The sequence below is a fragment of the Orbicella faveolata genome, unplaced genomic scaffold (genome assembly GCF_042242905.1).
Source record: "Orbicella faveolata isolate gen_17 unplaced genomic scaffold, um_ofav_v1 contig_36, whole genome shotgun sequence".
Classification (NCBI taxonomy): Eukaryota; Metazoa; Cnidaria; class Anthozoa; order Scleractinia; family Merulinidae; genus Orbicella; species Orbicella faveolata.
In genome coordinates this window covers 4,680,724-4,706,012 of record NW_028301565.1, presented here as the reverse complement: position 1 = coordinate 4,706,012, position 25,289 = coordinate 4,680,724, and the positions used below count along the sequence as shown (strand labels likewise).

General features: G+C 38.7%; 2 protein-coding genes across 5 annotated transcripts in view; one reads left to right on the top strand and one right to left on the bottom strand.

Annotated features, from left to right (window-relative positions):
• Positions 1–4,883, bottom strand: part of LOC110067255 (centrosome-associated protein 350-like) — a 36,714-nt gene extending 31,831 nt beyond the window's left edge. For all 4 annotated transcript variants that reach the window (XM_020774562.2, XM_020774563.2, XM_020774565.2 and 1 more), the window contains exons 1-8: positions 4,508–4,883; positions 4,257–4,300; positions 2,898–3,104; positions 1,562–1,931; positions 1,397–1,477; positions 838–990; positions 452–586; positions 28–366 (exon numbers count right to left, since the gene is read on the bottom strand). In XM_020774562.2, the coding sequence (XP_020630221.2) occupies positions 28–366; positions 452–586; positions 838–990; positions 1,397–1,477; positions 1,562–1,931; positions 2,898–3,104; positions 4,257–4,300; positions 4,508–4,610 (1,432 nt within the window). In that variant the 5' untranslated portion in view covers positions 4,611–4,883. The remainder of the gene's footprint in view (positions 1–27; positions 367–451; positions 587–837; positions 991–1,396; positions 1,478–1,561; positions 1,932–2,897; positions 3,105–4,256; positions 4,301–4,507) is intronic.
• Positions 4,884–6,330: 1,447 nt separating this feature from the next.
• On the top strand, positions 6,331–25,058 carry LOC110067170 (uncharacterized). The gene is made up of 14 exons (XM_020774466.2): positions 6,331–6,989; positions 9,969–10,111; positions 11,090–11,213; positions 11,961–12,076; positions 12,583–12,634; positions 12,868–12,971; positions 13,901–14,009; positions 16,908–16,996; positions 18,098–18,198; positions 18,735–18,769; positions 20,407–20,493; positions 22,352–22,574; positions 23,207–23,274; positions 23,675–25,058. The coding sequence occupies exons 1-14, from the start codon at positions 6,627–6,629 to the stop codon at positions 23,837–23,839; spliced, it is 1,779 nt and encodes a 592-aa protein (XP_020630125.1). The 5' UTR covers positions 6,331–6,626; the 3' UTR covers positions 23,840–25,058.
• Positions 25,059–25,289: the final 231 nt, after the last annotated feature.

The window sequence follows — 25,289 nt, the reverse complement described above, 5'->3', positions numbered from 1 at the left end:
CTTTTCCTTGTCAGCAAGCCTTCTCACCAGAATCTAGTCCATTAATGTGTTCTTCGTGCATTGGAGACTTTTCTCTGGGAACCTCAACGTTTGTACTTCCATCCCTTACGGCAGTGTCACCATTCATTTTCTCGCCACCCTTCTTGTCATCATCTTCATCTTTCCACTGGAAATTCAGACTCCTGGGTTCTGACACATCTGTGTCCTGACTGCTACTTGACTGGGGACGGCCTGTCGCAGAACTTGATGTCTTCTTAGCAGGCCCCAAGATCCTTTTCACAGTTCGCTGACCAGTGCGCCATGAAGACGTTGTGATGATATCTGTTGGACGGCAAGGAGCTATAACTCGCTGTACTTTAGGAGGTGCTAAAGAAAGAAAGATTATATTGTATCTCAGCAAATTTTATTAGTTAGAAAAATTAATACAAATTTATAAGAGAGAGCAACGTACCTTTCTTTTGCAGTGGTTTTGGAGGTCTAAGGTTGGCAGAATTTGCTATTGTGCTGTCAACTGCAAAACCCTTTGCTTTTACTTTTCTGTTTGCCTCAGATTTAGTCGTAACCTTTGACTCAACCTCACTGAAACCTGTAATTAATTACAGACAAAAACTTTTTATTAGCAAAACCTTCTTTGTCCTATAGCATACAAAAGAACAAGGGTTGGTACATGTAAGTAATCCATGCAACTGTTATGAAAGAGAAAGATTAGATGGATATTCAGAGGATATTTACTGATTCAAGGATAGCAGTGTAGCTTCCAGTTTTTAAAATACAAGCCGGTAATTAGTTTGAATGCATTATTGAGAGGTCACCATAAGCTGCCAATATCACAGTTACCTTTATAAGCAGGGGCAGCAGGGGCAGAGGCTACTTTACGTTTTGAAATTGCTGCTCTCACTGGAACATCTATGTCACTTCTGTAAGGTTCCACCACTGCAGCATCCACAGATGGGATGTCTGGAGGAGGGGACGGATTTGAAGAACTATTTCCTGCATAAGAGAAGTTAATTTAATTTAGTTTAACTACTTTACACAGACAAATAAAAACTAACAATACAATGTTCTGACATTTCAGCAACCTCATGACACCATTATCAAGGAATGAATTTATAAAAAGAGCAAGTTCAAAAGAGTTAAGACCTGTAGATAATTTACATAAATAATAGTTGATCAAGAGAGTATCATAGATTGCTTAAAGGACACAGGGTAGCCTTAACCCAAACAAAACATAATTGTTCTGTTTGAAGTCATGTTCTCAACAAAATAACCGCAAGTTATTTGAAGCAGGAATATTCTAATCTGTACCAGGCCCTTTCAAATATGCTGCCATATCAAAATAGTACGCGTAATTTAATTAGTTAAAACAAAATTATTAATTATCAGTAATAACATTTACCGTTAGCAGAACCAGTTGGACTCAGTCTTGAGGCCTGCTCTTTCTGTAATTTTATTCTCTCTTTTAATCTTGCAAGTGCATCTAAATTTCAGACATAAAGAGAAAATTAGCAAGGTTAGTAGCTTGACCCGTCAACAAAGAAACAATTTTCCACAATAAACACACCTGAATTATTGGCTATTACAGGTCTAAGCCCAAGTGAGGATGTTGGACGACTTTCATTCCTAGAGAGCCTAGATGTACCTCCAACTTCCAAAGAATCGTCAAAACTGGAAGCAGAAGGAATGGATGAAAGGCCTTGAAACCTTATAGGTGATCTGCGGCCTGGCAGCTCATTTGTTCTATGGATTGAAGAATAAGATGTTGTAATGCCTGGCTCTCTTACTCCAGAGTCTGAGGAGTATGTGGGAAAGGCTGGCAGTGGATTTCTTGACGTGGGACCATTTCGAAGCTCAGCATGAATATCCTTTGATGGAGGAGACAAAAGAGACGTGTGTAGTGGTGCTCTGCTTGGTAAGTCTTGTCTGTTGGTATTCTGTGATAATAAATCAGTAAAGAAAAGAATGACATAGAAGTTCTCAAAATGCTAAACCATTAGTCAAGACCATCATGTCACCTACCAATATATTCTTCCCACACAGCAGTCACCCTTCACACACTCTCAAACCAAATTCACAGAAATAGAAAAAAAAAACTTTTTCTGAAGACAAAAGAAATTAAATAAAGAGTGCAGGAAGACAAACTAGTACCACATAGCTGGATATGCAAGCAGTCTACCTCTGAGAACAATACTTTTACATGTATGGATGGATGGTTATTATGTCATCACAGAAATTACTTGCTACTTAAAATAAGGTGCAGAAATTATGGCTTTATTCCATGGAAACTAAAGGTCAGGACATACTAGGCAACAGAGTCGCTATGACACAACGTGATGGGGCCACAACAGAATTGAGAGTATGGGTGATTTTCACAAGAATTCCCCATGCCACATAAATAGAAAATTTTGTTGCAACTTTTCCCTGCATCATGTCGCTGTGATCTGTTTTGGAAACAACAAACATTGAGAAGTTTGTCGCAGGGACCTGTTGCAGTAATTTGTCACCTTGTGTGTCCGACCTTAACATTATTCTTAATTCAGGTAAACTTTTTCAGGACCCTTTCTCCAAATAATGAAGACAAGGAAATGATGATAATGGAATTCTAAAACTTAGATTATGTATGCAGTTAATTTGGCTACAGCTTATAATCTACATGTACACACTAGGGGTTTCAGTAACAGCTGGGCATCACACAGATTGACTGGCTGTGAGGACGATTTTAGCTACTTGGTTTGACCATCTACATGCAGAGGAAAGTTTTTCTTATAAAGAATGCCTGTGAAAAGCAGTTGTCTTTCAGCTGAAAACATTCATGAAACCCCTAACACACTAAGAGATCTAAGTACACACAATTTGTATATTTGTACATAAAACAACGTAATTAGTACCGGTTTTCTTACCATCCGATAATCATTTGCCCTTCTTGAATTATTTCGACCAGACACGGAGGTTACATCTTGTCCAAAATGATTCGGCCGCAGTTCATATCTGGCTACTCTTCCATATCTCTGTGTCTCTGAGAATACTTCCTCCATAGGAGTGTCCAGCCCTTCATTATCTCCAAGTCCAGCATTTGCTTCGTTTATTCTGGCTTCAGCAGCCTGAAGCTGTGTGTCAGAAGAAAATGCGGAGTTGTAGAAAGATGTTTCAAAGTGTAACGTGCAGTTCCAGAAAATATCCATACCTCCCCCACAGAAGGAATTTTACACCCTCCCTCCCCTCTGGAAATTCCAATTAAGCTTCATAAATTTCTTTATATGTTCTGTTCTTACAGAACACCCCATCCCCAGGAGATTCCAATCCCTTCTGTGGGGGAATATGGATATTTTCTATAACACAATGACAATAATCAAATGTTCATTGGTTCTCACAATCACATAGAAATTTAAACTTATTCTAAATTATATATTACTACTGACTATAATGTCAACATCAGAATAAAAGTTAGAATCAATTTTGTTCAAAACACTTTTCCTCACATAATTTTTCCCTGTACCATGACACAACAAATGGTATGCTAAACAACACCAAGCGTTACTATAAATACACTGAACTACATCTATGTTGCGGTTGTTTTTCTTTTGTTCTGGGTGAGAATCTGTTTACTTGATTTTTTCTAGGACATTCAGATAATGACTTGCAGGGCAATCAATCATTACTGTTAAGCTTGTTTCACAAAACAAAGTCTATGCATTCAGTGAAAGTTACTACTACTGATCTAACCAGAGTACAGAAAATCAAAAGCTGCTATAATGTAACCTATTCAGTGATCTCAATAACTAAACATTCGCTACCTGTATATGATGAATGTATCTAAAAAACTACATCTCAATCTCAACCTCTCCCTGTACACCCTTGTCACAATTTTCACCTCCTTTTGATTCTGATTGTGCAACTCGTGTTATTTTGGGAGAATGATGTAATTGGCTACAAAATCCTTAGAAGTTCTTTAAAATCTTCTTGTACTTTATTTGACTGTACACTGTCTTTCACTTTGCACTCGATTCAAACTGGTTGAGTTAATTATTAATTGATAAAAAGTTACAGTTTCAATTCAGTGTAAGCGGCAAAAACTTCTATGCGGGGAAACGTTTCTAGACAATGACTAACAGCATTGCGATGAGTTTTCTATGGGTCAAAAAGGCTTATACGAAGCGTTTCTTTTATTCATATTGCCAGATTCGTCTTCAAGCAATTCGCCCAGTCGACCACCTGTGAGACTGAAACCAGACAAAACAAGCTAGGATTACAATACTTACCGCAGACTTCGCTTCCCCAACATTTTCCCAAGCTGCCGCTAAATCTAAAATCAAATTGTGAGTAAAAAATATGCAAACGTATGGTTACAGAAAACAACAAACCGCATTCAAACTTTGCCTACCGCAGGTCCCAAACAAATTGATCTCATCAAAACAAAACGGGATGATTGATCCGATTAATCGCAATGTAAGCGAAGCCAAAGCAAGCTTAAATCCACGAGTTTTGTCCTAACACCATTCAAAAGTACTACCTGAGAACGAAGACTGGTATTTTCCATCTCTCGGCGACAGACCTCGCTGAACTGGGACGGGATCTACGACCCGTCGACCACGAAACACCGTCGAAGAAGCCATCGAACGGTTCTAGTCGTCTACTTTCGTTTTCGTGATCACAAGGGCAACAAACGAAAACAACCAAACTTCCGCCATGATCGTTACTTCTTAGAAATCCAAACGAAGTCCGTCACTCGAATGAAAGTCTTTCTGCTTCAACCCTACAAGAATCCCTTTGTATTTTGAACTAGAACACTTTCAAACGAGTTGAAATCATTCATCTATTTCGGGGAAATGACTCCCACAGCCCGCCATTTTTTTGTTTTCGAGGCAAAGCAGTGTGGGTAATGTTTAGCGCTTGGGGTCTCATGGGAGTTTCTTGAGGAATGTTAGAAATGGCGTGTCACAGGCACACCAGTTAGCTAGTTTAAAATTATTACTTTTTCTTAAAAAATTCTGAGACACAATGTACAAGGATAACAACTTATAAGGACCTATAAGCCTATTTTGATTATCCCTCCGTTTTCCAATAACAGTTCCAAAGAAGAGACAATCAGAGGTAAATGAGAGTATGAGACAGTAATAAGATTATCCTAGACTCCTACTAAAGTTAATATTTAATAATCTTCTATAAGCTAAGATGAAGAAAACACGTAACATATCCGAAATCTTCCAAATTGTCTTAGCCGTGCATACAATTTTTAATAATTTTTCAGCCTGGGCTGGCTATTGGTTCTGATGTAGTTCTATAAAATAGCTAAGTCCGCGTAGCCAAAATCTGTTTGCTGGTCCCACTGAAGGAAGGTACATGCAATTTTTGCTGCGGAGCGAGCGTAGCGAGCGAGCAGCAACATAAACAGGATTTAAGAAGAATATATAAAAGGGGATCCAAATTCTCGAATTCATCACTTTTTACCAGAATGCATCGCATTTAACCAGAGTGCACTGCGCCACTTTTTACCAGAGTGCGTTGCGCCACGAACTACAGGAGGACGCCTTTTCGCGTGGATTCCAGTGAGAAAGATTAGTGGTTGTGTTTTGCTCTGATTTACCTGTAAAACGATGTGAAGGAGATTGTGCCTGCTTTCACAACTCTTGCTTTTGTTCTTAATGCATGCAGTATGTGACAGTTTGTAAATCTGGACGATTAATTGTGACATCTTGATTTTAAACTTAGTATGTCATTTCTTAGCAGTCTCGCCTACTTGGCCGAATTCTTAAATGAAGAGAAACCGTCGCTCCTAAAGCTTGCAGAATAATTAAAACAAACGAAAACCGTAGAACACGCTAATTTCATATATGCTGCGATCTATTTCTTTTCATCCAAACATGAATTTAAGCTAAAGCTTTAGCATTTTCACACATCGCGATGGACGCGTCCTCGACACAGTCTGTCAACATTCTTGAGACATTTAATACGTATCAATACAGAATTTATAAGTTAGATTTCTGCTCCTACAACTTCCACATCTTTCGATTTCCGCGATCTGGTAAAGGGGAGATTGATGTGTATCTTTTTATGTTCAAACATGGGTCAGATCACTATGCGCTTTTTTGTCACGATCCCTTGTCACACCTCGCCATCCATGTGTCATCATGCATGAAGTTGTAGATGAATCACTGCGTAAAATATGTCACTATCAATAGAATGTGCCGCAGCATTATTATCTTTTAGATACCCTAGTTTTAAATTTATTGCTTCATTTATATTGGATTATCAAGGGAAAAAAAAAACTCGATGGGTCCAACCGGAAGCGATCTGATTGGCGTTCGATACCGTGAAGGAACATCGCGAGCAACCTGGGACGAGCAACCCGTCAAGAACGAACAATTTGAACAAGAAGTTCTACACACGTAGAGAATATTTCATGCGTGGCAAGTAGCTAAACTTGTCTGTTTTTTGTGTTTACCGATGCAGAATTTCAGAGCATTCTTCCGGTCAAATCCGTCTGTGACGGCTTAGTTAGTGATTTATTTACCATTGTCCTCTGATGAACTTCACATCTCGCTGTCGATAATTTCCTCGCACAAATCGTTACGCGTTCTTGACAACCGGTCCATCCGTTAGGAATCTTCACTTTAATCGCATCAAGCAAAATGGCCGTGCAAGCATCTTGCATGGAACTAGCACTGGAAGGAGAGAGACTCTGCAAAGCCGGCGATTGCCGCGCGGGTGTCAGCTTCTTTGAAGCCGCCGTCCAAGTCGGTACAGAGGATTTGAAGACTCTAAGTGCTGTGTATAGCCAATTAGGAAACGCTTACTTCTACCTTCAGGAATACGAAAAAGCCCTGGAATTCCACCGTCATGATTTGACCCTAGCTAGGACTCTTGGAGACAAAGTCGGAGAAGCTAAAGCCAGCGGAAACCTTGGGAACACTTTGAAGGTTTTGGGAAAATTCGACGAAGCCATAGTTTGTTGCACGAGGCATCTTGATATTTCACGGGAACTTGGTGATAAGGTAAGCTACAGCTAAAATGATTTGTGGGAAATCTGTAAGCTTGGTGTGCAAATGATTCCCGTTATTCGGTGCAAAGAGCAAGTTTAATTAATATAGCACGATCAAATTTCTTTTTACTATACGAGAACAGTTAACGAGTTCAAAGGTGGCGACATAATTTGAGCTACCCCAACAATGAGCATTCGTACAGTCACAATGATTTGGCTAATTTTCTGGTTCATTCTTGCATTTCTTTCCTTGTAACACGGTCTTTTTGTGGTGCGCGATTCATATAACGTACGTGTTCTTGTTTACTCTGTTAAATTCATCGGAAAGCGGTTTTTTTTGTGTGGTTTTCTTCTCAGTCAAAATAAACATTGGCTTTCTGTAGTTTGCAAAATGTGTGCTATTACAACCTTCATTGTTTTCTTCAGCAAAGATTCTATTGATATACTGCAAGCACGTAGCGACTTTTTTCCAAAACGAAGGTCGACCCTTTCAAATTCTCGTTAAATATCAACTTAAAATTATCCGTTCTGGAAAGATTAGTTTTATATTGTTATATTGAAGATTTTTATTAGGCAAAATACGGAGGCATGTGCATTCTTAACTTTGCGATGAATCTTTTATTAGCCATTCGAATTGTTGCACTGCATTCGAATCAACCATTATTTCAGAGTAGATTTGATTGTTTTGAAAAGTATTGTTTAAAACGAATAGCGATCATGATCAAACGATCGTCGTGTTTCATACCGCATTGAAGCAAATACTTGTTATAAGCTTACGTAGTAGTAAATATCGTGCTCACGAAATCCTAAATATGTCATCGAAAGTGTTATTATTTTTAGTACCAGTTCGCACGACGCAATGAGGATAGTGCGGTTTAGTCTCGAAATAAACATAAGCTTATAAACTCGCTAAGGTTTAATCGTTTCACTTCCTGAATAGGTATGTAATAATTTCTTGCTGCGATCTTTTCGAATGGTACAAGTCTGATTGGTGTACATATCGTCTGCTTGATTTAAGCTTATATCTATTTCGCCAATTAAATCGAACATCGTGTGATGCGGAATTATGCCCTCAAATCTCAGTCATTTAGCAAAATAGCGTATTTTCTTCGGACATTGCGGAACGCTTTGATGTGGGTTCGGGGTACGTGTAAATTAAGCCTCATGAAACTTTATGCTGATGATGTCTGGTAACCAAAGTATGCAAATTTGCGCTGGTTCCGCTAAGCTTTGATATTGCAAAATAAATATTGAAATACCCAGAGTACGTAGATTCCTTCCTCTTTATATTTGTAATCTTTTGCTTTCCCGCAATGACATGCAATTTATCTTCATAGTTTCGAATGAAAGAAAACATTGTTTAAAATTTCCGTAAGTCGGGTAGCACACTTCCTTTTCGATAAATAACTTGTTTACTTAAGGTAATTGCCAAAGATGTTAGATTGCAGTAAATTAAATTACTCGCTCCTCAGTGCTTCTTTACGAATCGCCACCCCCCACTTTTAAGTTAATATTTACAAGTGTACATATTGTGGCTTCACAGATCTTTCTTGTCAAGCAAAAGTTCTAAAAAACAACCTTTTGTTGATACACAGAGACAGATAACATTATGAAAGCAATTCAAGCTGTCACTGAAGTGACTGTTTTCATTTGAAAGCATTTACAAAGTGCTGCAAGTGTGGAATAATATTTTCTTGTAAATATGCAAATAGCAGTTGTTTGAGAAAATGATTTTTTCACCTCTTCAGAGCTTTTATAAGATATCAACGTGATGAAACTGATTACAGAAGATTAGTGAAAATTAAAGATTTTTTGGGAAGATGTGATTGGGGCATTACCTTGGATTGTTTCTAAATTATATACGGATTTATAATAATTGGTCAGGAAGCATGAAATGAATATTTAGTTTTAAGTTCGCAAAATTTGTCTGCCTGTGATTGTTATGTTACAGGGGCCATCTTGTTCACTTTAAGTTTCAGATCCATAGATCTGCTTATTTCAAGCCTCATCAGCCTCCTTGTGTTTATGTTCTTTGGGTATTTAGTGCAAGGCAATTTACTGTCATAGAGCCTTTCTCTATTCAGGAGTATATTAAAAGCGGGGGGCGGTGATCTGTAAAGAAGCACTGAGAACCGAGTAATTTAATTTACCGCAATCTAACCTCTTTTAATTATTAAATCACTCTGACATAGAAAACCTTGTGAATTTCTGGTGCAATCTGAGTAAAATACTGGGGGTGTCCTGTACTAATTATGGACTAGCATCCTAGCAAGGAGAAGTGACTTATTATACTTGTTTTAAGTTGCTTGATTCTGCAGAAACCAGCAGTCCATGAAGTCTGTAGAGAAGCCTTGGAGCCGATTGGCCCATAGCTGCCAGAGCTTATCCCAGTTTCTGTAGCATGAAGTGGCTAGGAGTATTTCTACTCCCCCTAGACGGGATAAGAGTCCATCGCAGGTCACTCTCCCACAATTTGTTAGGTTTCCCCAACAATTCGCTATTACCCATTTATACTCCTGGGGGGAGAGAGGCACTGTGAGAGTTAAGTGTCTTGCCCAAGAACAGAACACAGTGTCCCCAGCCAGGGCTCGAACCCAGACTGCTCAATCCGGGAACAAGCGTACTAACCATGAGGTCACCAAGCCAGCCTATTGCACGACCACTCAGGTTCCAGAAAATTTAAAATTAAAGTGATCCCATGGTGGAGAATTAGGTTCAGTTCATGCTGCTCTCTTGGGTGGGGTGTTCTTCCTGATCCCCAAGAAGTCTGAGAATTCCTTCTTGCAAGAGCCAGCAAAATACAGTAGGTGTTAGCTTATTTTGACACACATGTCTCATGATGAAGACAGGGACAAGGTAAGAATCAAAATTGCTGAATGTCTCAAAGATGGTAGTCACTCAGACAAAGTGATAATTGGACCACACTGGAGGAAATAAAGTCCCCGCCTAATCCCTTTTAGATTGATCAAAAATAATACTGTTGTCTTTTCAGATTGGTGAAGCCAGAGCTTTGTATAATCTTGGCAATGTGTATCATGCAAAAGGTAAACACTTTGGAAGAAATTTCCATCAGGACCCTGGAGAGTTTCCTGAAGAAGTTCGTTCTGCACTTGAAAGAGCTATTGAATTCTACGAGTAAGTAACAATTTAATGTTCACTTATTTTTAAGCATGAGGGGGGAGATAAGATAACCTAAATGTAACTGCTAATGCATTGAATTCCAGATTAAGTAAGTCAGTTGCAAGTGCTGGCTGCCAAGTAAAAATACTACAGTGAGCATTAAGAGCCAGGAGATGGGTACCAGTGATCTGTTGGCTTTGAATCTTTGAATGCTACGAGCTAGCCTGTTATTGACTAGCATCCCATCTGAGGAGAGAGGGAACATTGCTCTGTTTGGCTGCTTCCTAGTATAGAATGTGGCATAAGCTCTAACTGGTAGTATGGATCAGACCCGGGTTGTTCGAAAGGTGGATAAGGCTATCCACTGGATAAATCACTATTCAGTGGATAGTGTGGTTTGTTTTGTCAACATTTATCCACTGGATAGCGTTATCCGTCTTTTGAACAACTGGGTCCTGAAGTCTAATTGCAACTTAAGAGACTTAATAGTTCTCCAGCTCATCCCTTATTTTCTTATGATGTAGGGCTATTGTGGGCAATAACTGCTGCAGGAATATTACTTTGACTGGCAGTTCAAAAATCACCTTGAAAAGTTTGACACCCAAGGGGGCCATCTTGTCATCATGGCGGTTGTGTACATGTACCCAGCCTCTTCAAAACATACAATTAACACCCTGGGATAGTTTACATTTTAAAGCAAACAGTGGAAGTATTTGCACAGTCACTAAAATGAGTAGCTTCCATGGGCTGGTGTAATGCATCCAACCTTTTACAAAGGATTGGACCACAGTGGAGTTACAAAATTGTAATACATGTAAGTTATACAGTATTATAAGCATCATCAAGAAATTCAGTTCAGCTTAGTTCAAAACCATTGTGTTTTAGCTCTGGCTGAATTGGTCTAAAGTTTGGATAAGAACCTGGGAAGTTTGTATTTTAAGTCCTAGACTCTACAATACTACCCCTCTTAAGCATTTCTTGTTTTGTTTTCAGGGCCAACCTTGCCATTGTCAAAGAGCTTGGTGACAGAGGTGCTCAAGGCAGAGCCTGTGGCAATCTGGGCAACACTCATTATCTGTTAGGAAACTTTGAACTGGCAATCATGTTCCATGAAGAGGTGTTTATTTGTCACTATTTAGTGATTATTTATAGACCTTGCAGAATAAAGAATCTATCTTTACCTCCTTTTAATTATGTCAGTGAAAATTACATGTAAGTTAATTTAAGGAAGGCCGATCTACATGTAGTGTTAGTGGAAAATGGATTTACCACAGTAAGAATAGTTTTTGACAACATGTAGAGTGATTGACAAATGTTTTCATTGGTTCTTAGCCTGTGAACAGAATCTGGCTGGAAGGGCAGAGAAGGAACTGGCTGAGAATGAAGAGAAGTTGCTGCTTCCTCTTTGCCCCTTCCTCGACTGCAGAGCCAGTTCACAGGTTAATTGGTTCTGCACTGACTGGGCTAAATTTGATCCAATCAAACACTGTCGTACATTTTTTCCAACATTAGATGTCTTATCCTTTTTTTTCCTTTGATTCCTAACCAACTAACTGCATTAATTTTTCATTCACCATGATTGACTAGATGAGATCCCTTTGCAACTGACACTATGAATAAATTTACCATTACATTTACACATACATATTAGTTGGAGATTTTACTCTCGTAAATCATTGTTACCAGCTCAATCAAAGTGGCATCAAGGAGTCATAGGCTGTAGTAAATGATTTTGTGCTCTGCCTGAACTCAGAAGTTATCACCAGCACCTGGTACCTGTAGCGAGTAAAACATAATTTGCCAGATTTCATGCCACAACTCCCTGACCATTCTGATTATTTTTTAAAATTCATTTGATATCCAGAGGTTAGCCATTGCAGAGGAATTCAACGACAAACCAGCAGAGAGACGAGCCTGCAGTAACCTAGGAAATGCACATGTTTTTCTTGGCGAGTTTGAGGTTGCTGCTGAATATTACAAGTAAGTAGAACTTTTGGTTTGTTTGAACTTTGAAAAAGCTAATTTAAAACACAGCAAAAATATTGGGTGAACATGCCTTCTTGATCAACCTTTGTGTTGTGTGATCATGTTATGCATCTTGCTCTGTGTTATTTCTTGGATACATTTCAAGTTTGAAGTCTGTGTGGACTACCATCTTCGTCATCATGTTTATTAAGTTTGTAAAGCCAATTAGGCATTATTCCAACTGTTAAACTGATAGCGAAGAAACATATGAAAGATCCAATACAAATAAAATCAATGCCTACCTAATCAAAGAATCAAATTACCTAGGCCTAGATTTAGCTCCCCTTTTCATCCACCCAGCCTCCCCTCCTGATGAAACAACATTCCCCCGCATTCCCCTGCAAGAGCTTTAACTGGAGTGTACAAATAATTAGGGCACTGTGTGTCTCACATTTTAGTTGCATTAAAGAAAATATACAACCTTACATGTTAGTCATGGCAAATGTCCCCTTTGTTTGCAGGAGAACACTGGCAATATCCCGTGAACTGGGAGACAGAGCTATTGAAGCACAGGTATGTATTAACATACATTATCATACATCATTATCATATATTATCATTAATTATTAATAATCATAATCAGTCACAGTTCATGAATTTTCAGAAACTGTGGGATTGGATCAGTTGTTCAGAACAGCACATCTAAAAAGCATACCTTTATCAAAATTAACTATTTATTGCATTTAATTGCTCAGATAAGGGCATTTTAAGTTCTAACCTCTCTTATCTTGCGTCCAAATATGTAGGCTTGTTACAGTTTAGGAAACACTTACACTTTGCTGAGAGATTATCGAGAGGCCGTAGAGTTTCACTCCAGACACTTGGAGATTGCTCAAGAATTGGGAGACAGGTGAGCTATATACAACCGTCATTTACGTCATTTTTTTCGTCTCGAAGGCAGGTTCGGAATATACACCCGATTTAGAAACAAATATTGAAACTTTTCCTTGTCGATATCAATTGATCTCTTTTTATATATAAAATATTTGCCAGGCTTAACGTAAGTTGCGTCAGGTCTGTGCTAATATTAAGATATTTTTGTGGCGTAAACAAAAATTACCCAAAACGTTTGTCTTAATATTTTTCGTCAACTCGGATTAAATGATCTCACAGACAATTTAAAAGTCATCTACAAAGAAGCCTGGCACGCATCAAACAGAATCTTTGTCTGACAATTCTGTGACAAGTGGTTTTTTGCAACAAAATGGCAAAAATATCCTGACGAACTCTAGTATTCTTCTATTGCGTTCCCGGAACTGTTGCTAACCAAACTCTTTGTTGACTGGCTATCCTAAGTGCTGGCAAATACACGACCCTCTTTTGTGTCTGTTATGAATTCAAGCAATTATCCCGCCATTTTGTTTTTCTTTTCCCGAAGCCAAGTATCCTCTCGAAACAATTCTGAAGCTATTGAAGAAGCCCAGTTGGGGATATCTGTTCTTTTAATTTGTCTCTTTCCTTTTGTTTTTGCTTTCCAGTGCGTTAGAAGACTCAAACTTCCTAGCTACCTGTACTTGTTTTACAATAAATTATACTCTCTTTGACTATACAAAAACCGAACAATTGACTCTTTAAAGCCGAGAAAGTCGTTAACACTTTGTACTCAATCACACAAAAGCCATACTTATCACTTCATGTGTACATTTTCGATCAAACATTTCAAGAGTGTAATTACGGGAGCTTTGCCTCGTACTGTATTCTGAACAAATCTTTTGATCACGTAAAGCCTTACATATACGCTGGTCTTGTTCAAATCAGTTCTGCCTCCATTTCTTGCAGGGTCGGTGAAGGCCGGGCATGTTGGAGTTTGGGTAATGCACATACGGCTTTAGGTAACCACGAAACAGCACTGGACTTTGCTCAGAAACACTTGGAGATTTCAAAAGAGGTAACGCATAGATACACAATATTATAACCTACAGACATTTAAAGCCCATCTGCGCAGATGGAAACGATGTTTTAGCCTTATAATTCAGAGTTTTTACTGACTCTTGTTTTCTTGTGAGCAAAAACCTCGCGAATAAATATTTAGGGCGTTCTATTGTTTTAACACGTGTCAAAACGCGAGATAAAAGTGTTTTTTTTAAGGGCACCCAGGTCAGGAAATGTCCATTTCAATTTCTTTGGTCGATAGCCTTGTCCAATTTTTTGGAGTTTACCAGATGTTAAATCTTGTGTTTTCGTGTAACTGAGAAACGAAATTGTGTTTTCGTAAAATACGCACCGGGTACAACAATTAAAAACGTTTTGGGTGAATTTGGCAAAAATTCTAAATTCATCTTCTGGTAAATTACAATAAAGTCAATCATCTGGCTGACGCATACCCTAAATCTGAGAATCGTTTTTCCCTTTAACATTTCGTTGATGGAGACGCTTTGCTTACAAGTAGACTGTTTACTACTTGATTATATCTCAATGAATCCGAGAAAATTTATGATAAATTTTTTGAAACTAAAATTGTGTTCGTTATGCATGATTGAGATTTCGTTATCATCAAGTTGGTGTTCACGCGAAGAACTTAGGTCTTGGCTAGTTCAAAAGACTGTGAGCTTGGCAGGGCTGTTCGAAAACCGGTTGACTCTAAACAGAAGGAAAAATAATATAAACGGAAAACTTCGCCGAAAAGTTACAAAAATGAAATCACAATTTTCGCTAATCCTGGGTTAGTTAAATCGGGCTTTGAACAACCCGGCTGGACGATAACTGTTATTTATTATATGGCTAGCACCGTGAGCGGGCAAGATGAATCAAATCCTGCGCTGTGATTGGCTACTCGAGCGGGCAAGATGGAGCTATCTTGCCCGCTCGGGACTTCCCGCCGTGTCCCGCAAGAAAAATTTCCCCGAAAGCCATATGATAAATCCTTTATTGACCAAACTTGTTTGGTCAAGATGGCTGGATATTGGCCTCGATCTCTTTTTGCGAGTTTATGGACCTCGACTCCGTCTCGGTCCATAAACACGCAAAAAAAGAACTTGGCCAAAATCCAGTCATCTTGACCTCACACTTGGTCAATAACCCATACTTGTTACAGTTGTTAGTTATGTTTAAATCATCCACGTTTGTTGATCATACTGGAGGTGATTGACAGCTGTTTAGCTATCATTCTGTGAAGACAAACATAAACCGAAAGAAAAATAAGTTTTAAGCCTGTAGTTTCAAAATGGCAATAAGTGATATTTCCTTATTTATAAAAATAAAAACTTTCGTGAATTCATTCACAACTGTTATACTGCCATGTGAATCTTATAACAAAGCCATTTTTTTAAAGATTCCGCTTCATTTTGCAGAAACACGGCCAAATTTAGTACAAGTTCAAACCAGACTTGAAAATGCGACACTCGCGTCGTGTGATTTGTTGGTTTTGTCGCTTTCCATTCGTTCAAAAATTCCAGTTTAAAATTTACAGTTGCGAATGGGGCAGCATTTTCCGGTCCGGAAAGAGGACAACGTGGCGAGTTATACCCAAATGTTCGAAAATTCCTCAATGGGAATTTCTATTCCATTGGATTATCTTCTAGAAATTTCAGGAATTTTCGGTTAAATGGTTCTCATTTCCCCAATCTGCAGTTTTCGGCTCTTCCGAAAAATGTCCCTGAAAATTGTTGTACCATTTTCCCAGGGGTTGGGAGGCACCCCTAGAATAATTGGGTGTGGATTGTAGGCTATCATGATCTTCTTAAAACCCTTACCCTATTTCAGACCCGAACCGAAATTAAAACCCTAATTCAGACCAAAACGGCTCAAAAAGCACATCCTTTGGTTCTGTGTGTACCTACATGCAATCCGCCGTAGGAAAAAAGATGGCGGCTGGTACATTTACCCACAGTTCTTAGCGCATGACAACTTTAAAAACGTTTATAAAAACGTACAGAAACTTTATAAAATCTTCAAACCCAGGCTACTCAATGTCCTTTGTACAGGGACAACTATTATAAACATTTGGCTTTCTTTTCTTAGTTCCTTATAGGCTGTGTTAGGTTCGCAAGGGATTGTGGTAAAATATACAGCCGCCATCTTTTTTCCTACGGTGGATTAAGCGCATATAAGAAAGTACCTCCCGCCCGGACCATTTTCCGGCGTTTTGGCGAATGTTTCAGAATTTTTGGTTGAATGGAAAGCGCCCAAAGTTTATAGACTGTTTTCATCCTAGCTTCCGCTAGAGATCGTCACTTCCCAATGCCTTCCAGTTATTTACCGTCTGCTTCAGTTCCAGTCATCTGTCATCTGAACGCAGGCGATTTTTTAGTTTCCTGGTTGAAGTAAATTGCAAATTTGATTTTCAAAGAAAGCAACGTCGGTTTACGTCTTCTCGTCCGCGGTATCTGTCTGCAAGGCATTAGGTGGTGCACCTGAACAAAATATATAAGTTTCCACTTGCAAACAGTGTGGTTTTAGTCAATTTAACCTAAGCATTTTGATGTTAGAGAATTTCTTGTCGTAACTTATGCTCTGAATTGCTTGACTGTGTTTTTCTCATGAAACACTTCAGGAAGGTTTCTGTCGAGCTTGTTTGTTGAGAAACCAGTTTAAATTCATGAGGCCTGTTTGTCTGTGTTGTTTTTCCTCGACCTCGAAGGGGTCTCGGGGAAACAAAACTCACGCACTGTTTCCCTTGGGGCCATTCTTTAAATTGACTGACGTTTCCACATCGACAACCTGAGCGGAAGTCATCTTCAGAGTCGAGTGAAGAGTGTTTGTCAGTCGATGGCGTTATATAAGTCTGGTCCATTGAAACGGATTCATCAGTTTAGGTCTGATATTCTTATTTGATTCTTCTCTCAAGGTCGGAGATCGCACAGGACAAATTACAGCACAAATGAACATCTCAGACCTCAGATCTCTTCTTGGGATCCAAGACGATTCACGTGAAACGTAAGCAATATTTCCAGGTTAGATCTTTTAAGCCATGCCAGTGCCCAGCTTTGCTGAATATCTCTTGCGAGTATCGCAGTATTTCGCGAGTATAGGTTGAGTCAAAATGCATGTAATGGGTAAAACTATACAGCAATACTCCCCAATAAAATGTCTTAAGGCTGATTTCCATCTAGAGGTTTCCACAAAGATCGCTAAGACCGTAGAGAAAGAAGTGAAGTCTGACACAACGAACTCTGATGGCTGAAAAGCTGTTATGTTTCCATATGATTACAACGTTTGCTGAACCTTTTCTTCAGCGATGGCCGCGGTCATGTGGAAAGCAACCTTAATAGATCTATTCGTTTTGGCGCTTTCGTGCATTCAAGACTGTAGATAATCAGTTAATTCGGTCTCGTAGTGTAACGATATAGAGAGTTATTTGTACGGGCGTTTCGCTGTATTTACCCTCTACTCAGGGTGAAGTTGGATCGTAGCATGGTTAATATTAGTACCATAAACTATCTTTCGCTGCAGCGACGTTTGTTTGCTGAACAGAAACATATCTGGGATGAAGAAATGGTTGATCCCATTAAATTAATTGAATAGAAAAGTGCTGATCAGCCTCCTCTCAAAGCTTTCGAGAGCGATTTTTGGTGGTTACATCATTCGTAGGCTGGAAAAGTACCCGGTTTCAGCGGAAACAGGTTATGGCAAACGTGAATTACTTCCGAAAATGTCGTCTTCGAGAAGTCGCTGCATGAGATGGTTTGCTAATTAACGTCACGTGTGTTCGTACTGTCTTCTGATTGGACAATACGAATTGGAAACTCTCTGAGTCCTTGCAAGACTGCTTGCTAGATGAATTTCCTACGTTAAAAGCGCTACTTGTAAAGAAATTTTGCACGCTCATTTTACACACTTGAATTTCTGTTGAGACGTCTGATTTCGTGTTTATCTCAGAACAATCTGTTTGAATGTTCTGCCGTTTTAATCATCTTTATTTCTTTGTGGCTCCTTAGTGTATTTTTTGTGTGTTTCTATAAACGATCAATCACCTAGAACAGAGAAAACTAGTTGTGCGAATCGCTACTCACTGTTTGTATTATTTTATTCTTGTAGAAACTCGACCGTCGCGGCGGGAAATTCAGAAAATGTACATCGCAGCAGTCCGGGATCCATTAAACAGCTTTTCAACAGGAAATTCAGTAATTTAGAGGCAGGTAAACACAACAACAGCTAGACAACAACATCAGCTGCAACCCCTTGACCGTAGATAAATGATCGATAAATGATTTTTTCTTAGAAGTGTTCCGTCAACCGCAAAACTTGAAAATGTCACTCTAAAAAAATGTACATGTTTCTACAGTAACTTCTGCCATTGTCAGTTACAACTAGAGAGAATTTGAATGTACAAGTTAAGATACAAGTTTTATCAGAGGCATATCACCTGATATGCTTCTGGTTTTATACAATAGGTGTTACCTAGAATAGACTAGCTAACAAGAAAACACGAATAAACTACGTGAAATTGAAAACAAAAGAACAACAGTAAGATGCAGAAGAACGATCTAGCTTAATCGAACGTACTAGCTTAATCGAAAACAAAACCATAAAGCGATTTTTCTCGTTGTTTTAAGGGTTAGAGCACCTCTTGTAATTTATGTTTTTTGACTTCAGTAAATACACTTGATGTTGTTCACATGCTCGCGTAAAAAGTCTTTATCTACTTGGACGTCTTTTCTATTTTCCTTTTCAGACAAGCGAAAAGCTGAGCCAGCTGCATCTGCTGACGTAAGTTTCACCTTTACGTTGAAGCTATGCCTGTTTCATCTACATTACTTGTTAGATTGTATACACAGTCAGAAGGTGTTAGAATCACCGAAAAAGTCGTAGAAGCTCTTGAAATTAAGGCGGAGCATAAGTTCCCAGATAAGAAAAGATCTTGACATTCAGAAGTGTTACTGTTGTGGAACCTCATTAAAATATCACGAGAAGTGTACATCCTTAATTGCTCGCGCTTTCATACGGATTACCTATACAAATTTCTTGAGAAAATGGAAGTTCAAATACTTAATCGTAATGAAATTTCTCAATAAAACATCTTCACAATTGTTGTTATAGGACCTGGCTAATTACTTTTTCGCGACAGTTTTGAAAACAGTTTCATACGTGAATCTTGAAAAAGCATCAATAAGCTGAAGACAAAGTAATGTGGAACATCAGAAGTAGCTTTTAATAAACTTCGTCCTAGTTTTCAACCCTTTCAGTTGTAGTCCGGTAGTCCAGTAGTCCAGTAGTCCAGTCCGGTAGCGTAGAAACACGTGGAAGTGTACTTGCGGTATTTTCTGGTAATATATCGGACCTATTCTGTTGTTTTTCCTTAAGTGAATGTTAATGGCTCCCTGGGGAGGTAATTCGCAGTCATTTAACGATCGGATGTTCGTAGAACGCTAAAGAGCTGTAGTTAATTACAAGAAAAACATTTCTGTTTAATTCTTGGCACCTCGCCCGGGGCCATTAACAGAAAACATCTTTGCGAACGGTTGGCATCAGTGCGAATCAGTGCCGGTAAGAGTTGTTATTAGCTATCACGAACGAAGGATGCTGTTTCGATTTTTACATTTCGAGACCCTCACATGAAACTGTTGTTCTTAAGTAAACGGAATAAAAAGTGCTAATTCTTCCGGTTTTTTGTTGATTCGTTCAGACCAAGTGACGTCATATTTACCCTCTTACTGAACAACGTAGCACGTTCTGCGCTATGTTTTAAAAGCACCACTTGAGCTTGTGATCTAGACTTTTGGAACAGACATAGCTTGAAACAACTGCGTCTCTTAGAAAACAGCCCGATTTTTTGGTGAAAGGTCTGCAGCAAGATTTGAGTGTCAAATTTATTGGACATAATGGTATGGCGATGCGTCCACCTTCAGTTACAGTTATTTAAGCGGGTGTTGTAAGAAATTAATTTAAAAGCAAGAAACGCTCGGCGGACAATTTGTGAGCAAGTGCGTACACTGTCGAAATTGCTGCAAGAAATCCGGCTGCTGTAGACTAAAGACCTGTTGAGGTTTCCTCAGAATTTGAGAGACGCATTCGTTTGTTTTGAAAACGTTGCAATGATCACCGAAGCCGTACGTTTAGGACTTTTTAAAAGAAAACTGGGATTTTAAGCTCCGTGGACAGTGTATTTTCATGTGATTTCTTTTTTTTAGGTGTATATGTCACAGCATTATTCTGCGCGAAGAGATTTCTTTGAAATTCACGCTAGATCCCTGTTAATGTTTTGCAACCCACGATGTGGTCACGGTTAATGGACAATTTCTCTTAACTTCCAGTTTAAATATCGCTCATAAACTTGCTTTCTCGTTATCTTTGGAGCCCTTAAATTTGAAGTGTAATTCACTTAATATGATTTTATCTTTCTCCAGGGTGCAACCAAAGCTCGTTCGTCGTCTTTGACGTCTAGAAAGCCATTGGATCACGATGATGTACAAGTTCGTGTGCATTCTGCTGAGGTAAACGATTAAAAATGCTCAGAATATTTTTCATTTGTTTGGTGAACAGCCGAGGGAAACTACAGCGCTCTCCGAACATGGGGAGGCTTCGTGTTTGGTTTTTGTTTTTTTGTTTTTTTTCTTCTTTTTTTTTCTTTCATCTCTTCACTTATTTGTGAGGCAGCTTTTTCCACATTAAAAAAAAGGCAGCTCGAGTAAACACGACGAAGAAACGTTGGTCGGCGACGCTTTCAAAAAATAAATTAACATTTCACGGCTAACACTCCAGTTTGTTCGTCGATATCATAGCTATTATTTTGGTGTTTAGTTAAGATGAACACTGCAAAAAATCCTTTCGATAAATAAAAGGATGGTTTGTTGAGTTTACTTTTGGGAAGGGGGTTTGAGGTAAGGAATTTCCCGTAGTCTGTCGCTGTTAGCAGTTCGCAGAGGACGGCTTAGCAATTCACCAAGATTTATTGCGCGTATGCAAGGTCACTGTGACGCGTTTTGTTTCGAGGAGACGTTGTGGTGTGCTTAAAACTTCCTGTCAATGTTTACAATATTTTTCGTAAACAATATTTTAGAATAATGACAATCGCAAGACGTGTAGTTCTCTAACTGACTGGGTGGGGTATTTTCAGGATGTTTGATAGTTACTTCAGGTCAATATTGGTCTCATAAAGTGATCGAAATTCTAAAATCTAACTTCATTATCCTAGAAACTTGTTCACTTTACTCCTTTCAGACACTTCTGTTCAACAATCTTTGTATGACTGTACCTGTCGAATAGTGCCAGCCTTGCTTTCGGGATAGATCATTTTAAAGTTTGTCACACCCACACCTATTTCATTACAATGCACAATAGTTTCGTGTTTTTTAATAATTTATGGTATGAAAAAAATTTGAAAGTGATACCTTAAGAGTCTTTTAGTGAAAATTAATAATATTGACGGAAAACCAGGTTGAGCGTTTGCGTGATTTTAAAGCTTTCATTCGCTTCCACAAAAGATACAACAACTTGATGGACTTTTGAACTTTGCAAACGTTAAATTCCCTCGTATATGGAACCTTTTTGGAATAGTTTTCTTTCTTCTGAGCTATTTCAGACTCTGGCATCGGGATGGAAATAGAAAATGCGTATATCTCCCAAACCTTTTTTTTCTGCTCACAATGTTTTTCATGCATTTGTTTTATTTTTATTTTATTGCTGTTTATGTAATAAACTCTAACTCGATTAACTGGATTCTTCCAAGGTTCTCGTGTAGCTTGTACAAAGACGGAAGTAAAATATAAACATGATAAAGCACATTCTTAAGATGTACCAGATAAAAAATATTTAAAAGGATATACTCTTGAAACCCTTGATGTCATTCAGAATTTTTTAAGTATCAATTTAAATTTTTGTCATACCTTGAAAAGCGAAAATAGAAATAATACGCAAGTATTGGTTTTGTGGCAATCAATTTTATAAAGATAATTATCGACATGAAATGAAATGTACTCAAATATCAGCTTTGTTGGAACACAAAGTTTATGAAAACAATGGCTTTGTAGGATCAGAGGAATCAAATGTAGTTTAGGTTTTATAATTGCAATGATGCGAATTTTCAGAAAAAGTATTCATAATCTATGATTATAATGGTTTGGTTCAAAGCTACAACGAGTGACAAAAGTGTTGAGACACTTCGCAGTGAAATTCGATTTTCGAGCGACTTGGAGACATTCCTCGGTTGGCTATTAAAAGCCGTAATAATAAGATATAGTGGCACACAGGAGGTCTTGAACCTGGGACCTCTGGATTTCAAGACCAACGCCCTAAACCACTCGGCCATGTCAAATATATATTTTATAATCTTCTATTTCCGTCATTTAACAGAAGCGAAATGACAACAGCCTGGACGAAAACTTCTTCGAGTTCCTAAGCCGTTGCCAGGGAAACCGAATGGACGAGCAGCGCTGCGAGTTACCTAAACCAATCGAAAAAAGCAAAAGTACTGAAGACATGTTGGATATGGTGGAGCGTGTGCAAGGCGACAGAATGGAGGAACAACGAAGCGATCTTCCATCTGATGACGAGACCTCTCAGATGCCTGTATTAAGTACGTTTGATTCCCACATTCCTAGTGGTATTGAATCAATTTTTTAAACGGGCAATCTTAGCTCACGTAATTAGTTTCTTCTCAAATTTAGCAACTGCCCAATTTAGAAACACATCTTAAGTAGAATGAGTGTGCAAAATGCAGTTATACTGCCAAGTTTTCAAAGTGAAATTCCGCAATATTACCAGATTTTGCATAGCTGCGGGGCAACCCTGTGTCCTGCCATCAAATGTCTCTGGACATTGACTTGTTTCAAAAATTTATTTGTCAAGCGAGCGATTATATTAAATGTCACATATTTAAACTGCGATAGCAGAGATACACTATATTACTTGTATGTAATATGGAATATTTCTCAAAGCAATGTAAGGTGGCCATATTGATGTACCAAACCAATCCTGTGGGAGTTGAACTGTTTTCCTATGTAAACACTTTCTTTTGTTCGAATAAATTTGTAAGCTGCTGGTCACCTGAGTGAAAACGCCCTATAGTAGATGTATCGGTCAATATTCGTGTTTTCCTTGGTAAAGTAACTATATGGCTAAAAGGTTACCCAACTATTTAATTAGCGGTAAGTCTGTGCTAAGGAACTTTTTATCATATTCATCTAATTCCACATTATTTTAAACCAGGAAAAACGTCAAGGAAAGGCGACAATCCGGGCGATGAAGATCTTTATGAAATGGTGCTTCGAAGTCAAGTGAGTATCAAGTGGGTCACGTCAGTTTGTCCATTCGGCCGGTTGAGGAATGGACTACGAGTAGTCCCTCTTTCGCTTAGTGCGTCATGCGCGGCGCGAAAGAAAAAAGGCTGCGCGAAATCCTGGGGGCGAGAAGCTTCTCCCAGGAGTTCGCGCGGCCATCTTACCTCGAGGTTTTCTTTCGCGTCACGCGCGACAGACTAAGCGAAAGAGGGGCTACTCGTAGACTAGTTGAAGAAGGGTGGGTTTTCAAAGTCCTCATGAAAGTACTGAGTTTTTAAAGCGATCATGTACCGTTAAGCCCCACACTTGGAGGACCAACAAAGCCTTGTCGTTTTACGGCTTTAATTTCATGCATAGAGATGGATCTGTGACTGAGATCTCTACTTTCTCTCCCCAGTCTCACCGTATCGAGGATCAGCGCTCGGAGCCGCCACCATCTGCGCCCACGGTACCCGACGAGGACTTCTTTGGTCTTATACTTCGCTTGCAGTCGAACAGAATGGACGATCAGCGGTCTTCTGCTCCGGGTGGTCGAAAACTTCAATTTCAACCCAGGCGATAGAGTGAGAAATTGTACGGTTTACCTTTACGGGTTTATTGTAAATTTAAAACTTAAGGTGTTTGTTAGTTTTCAGTGTTGTTAGCTGGGCTAGAACACTGAAATGTTTTCAAGAGTGAAACGAGGGGTCCAAATTGTAACGAATATGGAACGAGTTGTGCACAAGCATGTAGATATTAACAGTAATGCGATGCATATTTTCAAAGAAGCTGGAAACAAGCGGACTTTCTCTTAGCTCGTGACATAAGACCGAGTGACAAGAAGGAAGAAATATTACGAGACTAGAAAATTGAATATTGCGTGACACGCCAGCTCTGTTAAGATTTACTGAAGAGTTAAAAGGAACTAAACACACTTCTTAGCAAATTTAATAGCGTGAATGAGCGTGTTTTCAGCATTTGAACAACACAGATGTCAAGTAATTAGTTTGCATGAAGTGTTTTAGGCAAAATGTAAATTTTTACAAATTTTGGTCTTTTATCCATCACGCAGCGTTTGTGTAAATTTAATCTTTTTATTGAGCTCTCATTAATACCTACTACCACGTGACAAGAGCGCAGACGAGCTATTTTTAGATGCATAATTTTTCGTGTGACCAGCACAAGACAGTCACGTGATCTTGATATTGTGCTATCTTGAAACTTAGACCTTGGACGAGATTTTGATTATTATTATTTTGAATCTTAATCGAAGCGTTTATTTTAAGAACGATTTTAATGTTATTTTAAGATCTATTGTATTTTTGTGGTTTAAAATAAAAGGTTTTGTCTATTGGAATATAATATAGCTACGTAAATTGTCACCGTTTTCGTCCTGACGTAATAGGCTATTTCCGATTTGCATTTTGTCTCTGTGTCAAAAAGAGTGTTCGTGCGAAACCATTGATATGAAAATGTGTTCCCCCGGCAGGTTCAAACTCATTTTCATATGGAAGGTTTTGCACGTGGACTCGTTTTGAAACAGAGCCACAAGTTAACTCGGAAATGACCTATTTATTTAGCTCTTTTATTATAAAGTGTTGAATCAGAATGCAAACCAGGCGCAATTGTGATTAAAGTAGAGGGAATTTTATTCTATACATTAAGGAACAAAATTTATTTCTTAGCAACTAAATAGATTTTTTACACAGATAAATTTAGTGTGGTTATTCAGACCGTATTATTTTTGTATTCACCACGTGTACAGACAATAAAAAGAATTCAACTTCGTGGTTGGCCTTGCATTTTGTCAGTGCCCTGATCTTTGATTGTTTGTGTTCCCGATTATAAAATTCCTGAGAAACCCAGAACGTTGCTGCTGTTATTGTCCTTGATGGTGCCAGGGGTTCTTGATGAGGCTTCCAATGACTGCGTTAGGGCGGACAAGCTTTTGATTGGTGATCTATGTTTTTTGAAGACTTGGCCGAGTAAGTTAATTGGTAATGATTGCCGATGATCGCAGAAACATGAAACGA